We start from the raw sequence: 9,733 nt of genomic DNA, 5'->3' as shown, positions 1-9,733 counted from the left end.
GTGCCAAATTTGGTGCTTTTATCAAAAAGTGAACACTTTACCTCTTTTTGGGAGCTTAGAACCCCTACTAATAGTGATAATTGGACGAGAGGGGGAAGAAGGCGAAGAGGACGGCTGTGCAAGAGGAGCAGAGAGAGAGAGAATGAAGTGGAGGTTGATGGGAAGGGGAAGGGCAAAGAAGGGAGGTAGGGGGAGGCAAGAAATGGAGAGGATAGCAGGGGAAAGGTTGGTGGAAGGAAGGTGTGAGCACAGATGAGGGAGAAAACAGACAGAACAGCAAGCACTCCTGCCTCTATACTTCCCACCTCCCAGTAATCTACTTTCATTCTTCTCAGCCTCGTATTCTTGCACGTTGTCCTCATCTAACTCGTTGTTATACTTTCCTAAACCTGCAGTCAGTAAATTACTTATTTTCATGCAGGCTAGCTGAGCTACTTTTTGCTTTAGAAGAGGTTTCCTGTGAACCCATGGATGAAGGATGCGAGACAAAGGTAGGACATTTTAAGTTTGATAGATGACAAATCAAAGCACTGTCTAAAGTGACAGTGGTCGTCGGACTAATATGTAATTTAAGCTGCACTCTTCCTACAATAATCAGCCTGCATCAGGACTGCAGTTGTGCAATCTTTGTCTACGCCCTGCCACATCAACTAAATACTGATGTCATGAGTGTATGTCTGTAGGGTTTAGAAGCCGAACATGAAAGATACCTGCTGGCTAAGAACTACTTTGATCTGCGAGAGTATGACCGGGCAGCGTTCTTTACTACATTTGCGAAGAGTGATAAGCTGTACTTCTTACACATTTACTCAAGATATATGGTGAGCATGTTTCCTTTCTTACCTTTTTATTCATCACCTAACTTAGATAGAACTTTGGAAATTAAGCTTGCAGCAGTAGGTGGAATTAAACATTTTAGTGACGCCTATGCTTTCTGATTTGTTACAGGCAGGAGAAAAACGTAAAAATGATGATCGCATTGAAACCCTTGGTATGTATTTTGAGTATTCATTACTGATTAACAGAAGGTAAAGCCACTAAAACCAAAAAATCAACATTTATATGAAAAACTATTTTATAGTGTGCTGTAATGTTTTCTCTCATTGGCTTGCATTGATACTCTGTGGCTGCTTCTTTTGGCATTGCAAAAATTTATTGTTATTACATACTAACATGATCATATTAAAAATATGGGCTGCAAATTTCTTATGATCCTTAGTGCAGTGGTAAATGTGATACATTCACATAGATGGTATACGAAAGCGTAATGTTTATAGTGTAACAAATCTGATGTTACTCGAATTCAAATACTATTTGATAAGTTATTTGATTAAATTGTGCAGAAATATTAGTCGAGCTGATACCAAAATAGCGCTCATAGGGTCTATGTCCCCAGGTTACTGCCGGAACGTACCCTGGTAACTATCTGATATGGTTAGGGTTAGGGAGTAGGCGTAGGCGACTCCCTAGACTCGTTAGTGGAGTAGGCTAGGTACGGTCCGGCATATTAGATAGTACCAGGGAACGTTCCAGCAGTACCCTGCCCTGGGCTACATAGACCCTCTCAGCCAAAATAGCCCTCTTACTATCATGTATCCTCCATGGGCAGTGTTTATTATGAGTTTAATAAAATAATATACAATGACGCAAGTGCTGATCATGTAACTGAATAATAAGGCTACTGTTTCAGTTTCAGTTCCTGAAACGAGCAACCATTACCTGAGGGAGCTGCGGTGTGAGCTAGAGAAACGACATACCGCAGATACACTAGACGGCTTCTGCCTTTACCTGTAAGATAGTATCTGTTACCGTATATACTCGCGTAATAACCGCAAATTTGGCCTCAGATTTCAACCCTGTATTTGCTCTGCGGTTATAAGTGCGCCATACCGTGAGGGGAAATATACTGAGGCCAATACTTGGTTACCCGATTCTAATTTGAGGTGCGGCTTATAGGCGCCCGGTTGATTACGCGATCATATACGGTATATAAATCAGTGACCTCCAGTCCTTTACATCATGTCTGTTTCAAGTGTGGGGCACTAATATGGAAACTTGTGTTAGGCTGTGTCATTAATATGAGTGGGTTTCCGACTCGGTACGGTGTGGTTTTGCGAAAGCTAGATCTGACATTAGATGGGTAAACATCCCTTCAGGAGGCAATTCAGAAAGGCCAGCTTCACTGGGGAGCATGGGTGGAGTTGGCTACACTTATTACTGATAAGGATATGGTAGTGCTGTAAAATAATCTAGCTCTTACCAATAACTCTTAACGTGTAACTACAAATGTGTTTCATTAAATACCACTTATCCTCTCACTTTCTCGTCTTCTCTCTCTCTCTTCTCTCTCTCTCGTGTTCTCTCCTCGCTCTCTTCTCGGTCTCTTGCACGTTGCTCTCTCTCTCTCTTCTTCCATCTATCGTCCCTTCTCTCTCCTCTCTAGTCTCCCCATTGTCCTGCAATCTACTGTTTGTGATAGAGTATGGATTCATTTTGAACTTTTAAAAAAATTTACAAAAATAAGTTTTATAAATACTGTTCTATTAGAACACTTATTTTCCTTGACAGATCATAATTATCATTGCAGGCTCTCTAGCATCAGCCTTCAGGATCACTGGATTCAGCAGTTTCTTCCTTGCGACTACTTATCTCGAGCTGAACGATGAAGCTGAAGAGGCACTGTCGGCTCTATCTCGCAGCTGCAAGAGATATGGATGTCAAACACAAGCACCTACTCATGGCTCATAGATTGCAATCTGCTTACAGACACTACGAGAGTTAGAGATGATGATATTCCTTGTGGCAAGTTGGTCTCAGCCAGTGTAATTTGTATTCCCACTAGGCTGGTAATATACCAGGAAATCTATGTAGTCAACGCACAAGAGAATGACTATTATTATATATACCCGGTTGATGCAAGTTTTTAGGGCTTTGGTAAAACGTTTCTACTATGTGAAATACTGAGTGAGTACAGGATAAACAAAATTTCTACCAAGGTTTTCCAGATGGAAAAGCCCTGTAAGTTGCTGTTGTCATTAGTTATTTGACTCCAGTGTCAATAACATTGTCGCTGACAGACGAAGAATGAACATTCATAAGTGCTAGTATGAAACTAGGTTTAATCAATCGTGTACTCTAAAATATATAACTCAAATGTGCCCTAAAGCATTAAATAACTCTTGTTTCTGGAATCGTTGCTCCAAACTGAATAGGGGACACTGTATGAGTACCATGGTATTTCCGTTCTATAGCAGTTGAGCCAGTGCCAGTAGACAGCATTTGTGTTCTCAGCTGGCAAGAAAGTCGACCTCTACAGTGCTTGATAACATGGACACTTACTCCAATACCTGTTTGTATGTGAGAACGACAGTCGAAAGAGCTGAGGCCACTTGGCGCACATGTGTGTGAGATTGACAAGTATCGTGTAGAGGACCTAGCTGTGTTATAGGTAGGAATTCAAGATTGCTTGTTGTATGAGCAGACATTGCGTAGCGGAGTTGTGGTCTTTGAAGCAGAGAGTACAAGAGAGAGAGAGAGAGAGAAGAGAGAGAGAGAGAGAGAGAGAGAGAGAGAGAGAGAGAGAGAGAGAGAAAGAGAGAGAGAGAGAGACAGAGATAGAGAGATAGAGAGAGAGAGAAGGAAATAGAGGAAGAGGATCGAGTGAGGTAATAGTGGACATGAGAGCATGAGGACAGACAGAGAGAGAGGGAAGAAGTGATGGAGGGAGGTGCGAATGGGTGAGAGAAATATAAATATAGAAGAGAGGTGGTTAGAAGTTACCATACTAGGTGCGAAGTAAGATCAACAGAGGGATGACACTTTTATATATATTGTGAGAAATCATGTTAGTGGTGGTGTTGTAAATCGGACTCACATAGGTTACCTTCACAAGCATTCCCATTTGTGTTAGCCAACCCCATTATTTCACATGCTGGGTAGGTAGGCCTGCATAAGTAAAAGTTTTCATTTCCTTCACATATTGTTGAGTCAGGTTATGTTATGACATCTACAGATAAATGAAACTATTTTCCTTTTTTTATTGGTAGGACTAATCTGCTTTATTCTCTCTTAGGAAATTATTACAGCTTAAGGTCACAACATGAGAAAGCAGGCTTGTGTTTCCAAAGGGCCTTGAAATTAAATCCTAACTACTTGTCAGCATGGACGTTAATGGGACATGAGTTCATGGAGATGAAGAATACGCAAGCTGCTATACAAGCCTATAGACATGCTATTGGTAACTGCATAACTGCTAAAACGTTAGACCTGTCTGAAAAGTATACATTACATACACTTCTTGTCTGATCCTCTACCTAGCTCAGCTGTGTAAATCTGTAATTGTGTTTAGCTGTGCATGTTTCTTTCATCAGGACAACCAGAATCAGTAGTGGAACATTTTTTTTATGAAACCAATGTAAGTGTAGTGCATACATACGTCACAGTTTACAAATGCTACAGTGGGCTGTAAAAAACTTGACAGTGATTGCATGCTTGCTAGTAACTTGCTACAGTAGTAAACTATTTTATCAGATAATAATTATTTTATCAGATAATAATTATTATCTTGCTCCTAATAGTATAACATGATTACATCACACAGGATGTTGTTTGCATGAGACGAGGAACAAATTCAATGGTGCTAATCATATTTCACTCTATTTTAGAAGTGAATAGGAAGGACTACAGAGCCTGGTATGGACTGGGCCAGACATATGAAATATTGAAAATGCCTTTTTACTGTCTTTACTACTACCGAGAAGCACAGAAACTCAGGTTGAAATTTGATAGTCTTATAATATGCTAAATTGCATCATATAATGCCAAAACTTCTAATAGCTAAAAGTGAAATAAAAGTCACGAAATAGAGAAATAAAGGGTTTAGACCTGATTGATAACGTCATATATCTATCGCTGACAAATTATTCTGTCTCTGTATCACGGTCTGTTGAAGATGATGACGATTGTGATGATGATGTGTAGTATGGTTGTATACAGACCAAGTGATTCGCGCATGCTTGTGGCTCTTGGAGAAAGTTATGAGAAGCTAGAAAGACCAAGGCTGCAGGAGGCAAAGAAGTGCTACTGGAAAGCCTACTCTGTTGGAGATTTAGAGGGATTAGCACTCATCAAACTAGCAAGGTGAGCTAATTGAAATCTTTATTGAATTGTGTTGAAAATACATGAGTGAGATTGCTCAGAGAATGTACGTTCTACACACGTGAACTCGCATGGTGCAAAATGCTGTAAAATCTACTCTGTGAGTGAATGTATTTGTATGTGTGTGTGTGCGTGCGTGCGTGCGTGCGTGCGTGCATAGGATTACAGTTGGTAATCGAGACCACCTCTTAATTCAACCATTCTATATGTTTTGCCACTTCTCTGTCATGCTGCCCATTCTCTGCCAAGCTGCTAGTTCAGTGAAGGAAATTTTTTACGTTAACCCTACTCTAGATTATACGAGAAGCTGGCAGAGGATGATCATGCATGTGCAGCTTATGCAGAGTACATCAGTGAAGCTGAAGCCTTAGGAGTAAGTACACCAGGACAATCACAATCCTAGAGCGATGCAGCTAATTAATTATATTAAATATCGATACATGCACAAAGTCAACATTACGGCAATAACTATCTAGTAGTGACAGAGTCGTACATCCATCATGGATTCATGATCTAACAAAAATTCGTCTGATGTGTATAGAAGCCGAAATAGCCTATTGGTAATATTCCTTCTATATGGCTAGAAAGAATTATCAACGCTAGTAAATTAATGGTAATGTGTTGATTACACTGGAATCACTGCAATTTGTAGATCAATTTTGTATATAGAAATGTTAGTATATTAATTATGGATTTTATTTTTCTGTTCAAAAATCGGAGTATGACAGTACATAATAATACCATGTATCTTTTAATGGAGAAAACGTATTGTGCGTACGTACGTATTGTGGCATATAGAAAATTGTAGTATATTTTTCTGCGTTTCTAGATTACTGATAGAGAAGAACAGAGCCAAGCATACAAGTACCTAGCAAACTACCACGTGAGAAGCAAGCAGTATGATGAGGCTTACACATACGCACAGAAATGCACAGACTATCCAGAGGTTTCCAACTTTCTTACATAGCCATCTTCCACATTACCTCATCAATGCGGCTACTTTTTAGAGCTGTTTAACAATCATTTGGCTATCGCATTTTACACAAAAACTAGCCGTAGGACAGGTGGATTTTTGCAAAATATATTTGCATTTTCACCACGTATTTCCAGAAAATATAGGGCGCTGGAGCGATTTCGTGCCAAGATGCATTACAAGTTTACTTTAAACTTGTAATTTTATACGTTGAAGAATTGTGTACTATTCGAAGAAGTGTCTTAGTTTAGCTCACAGTTGATCATGTTTCTGGTTGTTTCTCATAGACACGAGAAGAAGGCAAAGCACTGCTAAGAGAGATTGCACAACGTAGAACTACGTGCGAGCCTTTCTCAGGTGCCAGCGATTTGCCGACACCAGTGACTGACGCAAGACCTGCAGTATCAGAGAGTACACCGCTATCTCGGCTATCACCGATAAATCTAAGACTTACATTTACCAAGGAGCTGTACTAGACATGTCTAATACAGATCCTAGATGCTCCCAACTGATTGACGTTGCCGGCCAGTGCACAACTGATGGACTATCAATGAATAAACAATGTGCTTCAAAGAAATATGTGTAACATGTCAAAGATGACATTTTACAGCTTTTATACTTTACTACTAACAAAGAGTATATTGTTATACGTATTGTATAAAAAAATTCATATGCCTAAATATTTCTGTTATCACTTATATCAAACATCAAAGATGGGAAATCCTTGGTGCTGCCATGAGACTGACGAAGTTGTGCTTTTGATTTTTTGTTTTGTACGTTTCAAACTGGAAGCTAATTACAAAAGTGTAATTATATTTATACATAACTACTATTTATCTAAACAAGTTTCTGTAATAAATGTATGCAGAATATAACTGAAATTAATAGTGATATATAAGATATTGCGATCCATCTGTTGGATCTATAAATAAGAAAGGTCCTTATAGTCTGTAGCCTGTAACGGAAAAGTTGTGTACTACAATTTCGTTGGATGTGCGTGGAGGTGCCACGGGGTTGTAAGTAACCGACTCGACGGTTTTTAAAACATTGTTGTAATTTGTTCACCACAAAATATTGAATTTGATATATTTGAGACGCGGTTTAACTGAAAATATGCAGTAGATCTTCAGTTATTGTCTGCTTTAAAATGTCAGTTAGGCACAGAAATAGCCGATTTCAGTAATATGTAATCGAAAAATTATGTTATTTCCAGTAGGGGATTATGATGTCAAATAAGTTAAGAGTGTAGGAGCCTCATTTTACTGTATTACGTCTTTCAATTCATTTGAATTTTTCCTGCGTTTATGCACTAACACGCGCACGCACGCACGCACACACGTATGTATGCTCACACACGCGCGCGCACGCGCGCGCACACACACACATGTATATACGTATTCGTTAACGTTTCTTTTATATATATAACGTTTCGCTATGGTATTCAAATATTGAAAGTATTTCATGCATAATATATATTGATGACTGAGTTAATGGTAAATTTTTTCTGGATGTCGGGGCCGTTTTTTCGATACGTAATCTTCCCAAGTGTACATCCATTCCCGCATCTTACAATGATAATAACGGTAATAATAATCTGACGCGTGTAAAATAACCGACAAACTTGGGCCTACTCACGTGTCGTAATTAACGATCGACGCTTACAGCACCTGTTGCTGTTGTCGTTTTCACTAGTTATATGGGCTCTTAGAAACGCTGAGAGGGTCTATATGTCCCCCAGGTTACTATCGGAGGGTACCCTGGGTACGGTTAGATATATCGGAACGTACCCTGGAGTGGTACAGGTACTATCTAATATGCCGGACCGTACCTCGCCTACTCCACTAACGAGTCTAGGGAGTCGCATACGCCTATTCCCTAACCCTAACCCAGATGAAAGACCGGATACCAGAGAAGCGTCGCCTGAGAGGTGTTGATCCTGCCCGCTTGGTTCGTACGTGTTTATTATAGGTTCATACGTGTTTATTATAGGTTCATACGTGTTTATTATAGGTTCGTACAGATTCAAGCCTTGGTTTACTTACCATCCGCGTTACCTCCTCCTCCAGCGCTAACTTCTCTAGAGGTGCCACGGAACTTTCTTCTATCGCGTTGACACTCCTTTCCCATTTTGGTAAAGGTCTCGGGATCTTGTTCTAATGTAAGTAAGTGGTGTACGTGATATGCCGCGAGCGACAGACGCCATAATTCCATCCACATAATATATAATACGGAAATAATATATTACGTATAATAAATCATTATAATACGGTAACAATACGATCAACTTTGTTGCTAATTTTTATAAATTTTCCCCCATTTTATGTATTAGCAATTTGTCAACAGGTAAGAATTCATATACGTACCAAAAACCTAACGGTTTCGAGGGAGAGAAGGGGTAGGACGTGCTTGTCATAAATAGCAACCCACTTTTCAAGATGCGGGATAACCTGTCCACCTCCCATGCACAAAACCTGGAAAGTATTTCGTTACGTAACATTAATATCTGTTCACGGTCTCAGTTGCGGTTATAGCCATAGTTGTGGTAGTGACGATGATGAGGACGCCGATGAAAACAACGACGATGACGATAATAAATTCTCGCGTTAATTCACGTCAGATTCTATAATCATAACTAATATTCCTTTAGCTGTTAGAGTAGTTGAGTAGCTGTTATAGTAAGTTGTTAGGTAACGACTATACCGACCTTCCGCTCCTTTTCACAAACTGCTAGCATCCACGGCTTCCACGTGTTTCCAGAAAACGACGAGACCCGTATGTCTGGAGACAGCGTGTTAGAGCTGAAATTTATGCAGATATTCAAATTAATCATGCAATCCTATAAAAATTAACATAAGTTCGTTCTATATGCACGCCTTTGGCTAGCAAATTATTTTCCGATTAAAATCATGTAATGAGTACAATACAGACAACGCCATAAAAGTTGCACACGCGCGATAGATTTATCGTTTTTTATCAGAAAAGGTTCACGTAAGCCAAAATACCCGCACGTACGGTTTAATGAGTAGAAACGAACCCGGGTAACGCCGTGTACCCCACTCATTATGATTATATCAATGTCATACTATTAAAACATACTCGTGAAAATAATGGCATAAACCGACTTACTCTCCTCCTGGAGGAACGTAGGCAAACGAACTGTTGACATCGGAGCAGTAGGTCGGTGGCAGCTCGTGCCATCTCTTAAAGTGACGATTGAGGATTTGGTCGGCACAACCTGAATACGACGCGACACGTCTTAACACCCAGAAATATCCGATCCTAACAACAACAACAACTACGTAAATACACACGGTGTTAGTAGTGTGCGCGTTCAGCATGTAAAGGTGGATAGCATAGCAGGTGGATCCTTCATCTAGCTAAAGAGTTACTTAACGTAATGATGGTATAGGCTATAGCCAACATCGAGCATTTTGGTTCTCGGTCGTACTTCGTGTAGTCAATATGTCAAGTAACTTATTGCCGGTAGACGAGACACTATAGAATTGACCGCGTTTAGAGCTTGCGCTTAGATTCCCCTACCCCTCTCTCCACGTAGAATTATAGTCACTTACTGCTAAAGTCGAGCGAATCCTCGCAATTTCG

At 39.9% G+C, this 9,733-nt stretch overlaps 1 protein-coding gene and 1 long non-coding RNA gene across 2 annotated transcripts in view; one reads left to right on the top strand and one right to left on the bottom strand.

Annotated features, from left to right (window-relative positions):
- Positions 1–7,387, top strand: part of LOC106815411 (cell division cycle protein 23 homolog) — a gene marked incomplete in the record, with an annotated part of 19,588 nt that extends 12,201 nt beyond the window's left edge. Inside the window, 6 exon segments of the mRNA XM_014819871.1 lie at positions 4,073–4,237; positions 4,665–4,773; positions 4,996–5,139; positions 5,452–5,530; positions 5,987–6,103; positions 6,418–7,387. Coding sequence (XP_014675357.1) covers positions 4,073–4,237; positions 4,665–4,773; positions 4,996–5,139; positions 5,452–5,530; positions 5,987–6,103; positions 6,418–6,606 — 803 coding nt within the window.
- Positions 7,388–8,499: 1,112 nt separating this feature from the next.
- Positions 8,500–9,342, bottom strand: LOC106815417. Its single transcript, XR_001394747.1, has 3 exons — positions 9,257–9,342; positions 8,835–8,928; positions 8,500–8,601 (listed from the first exon to the last, which is right to left on the bottom strand). It is a non-coding gene; the product is annotated as an uncharacterized LOC106815417 (long non-coding RNA).
- Positions 9,343–9,733: the final 391 nt, after the last annotated feature.

The sequence above is a fragment of the Priapulus caudatus genome, unplaced genomic scaffold (assembly GCF_000485595.1).
Source record: "Priapulus caudatus unplaced genomic scaffold, Priapulus_caudatus-5.0.1 Scaffold28, whole genome shotgun sequence".
NCBI classification, from domain to species: Eukaryota; Metazoa; Priapulida; class Priapulimorpha; order Priapulimorphida; family Priapulidae; genus Priapulus; species Priapulus caudatus.
Note: the sequence above shows the minus strand (reverse complement) of the source record. Positions and strands in the feature narration are given on the sequence as shown.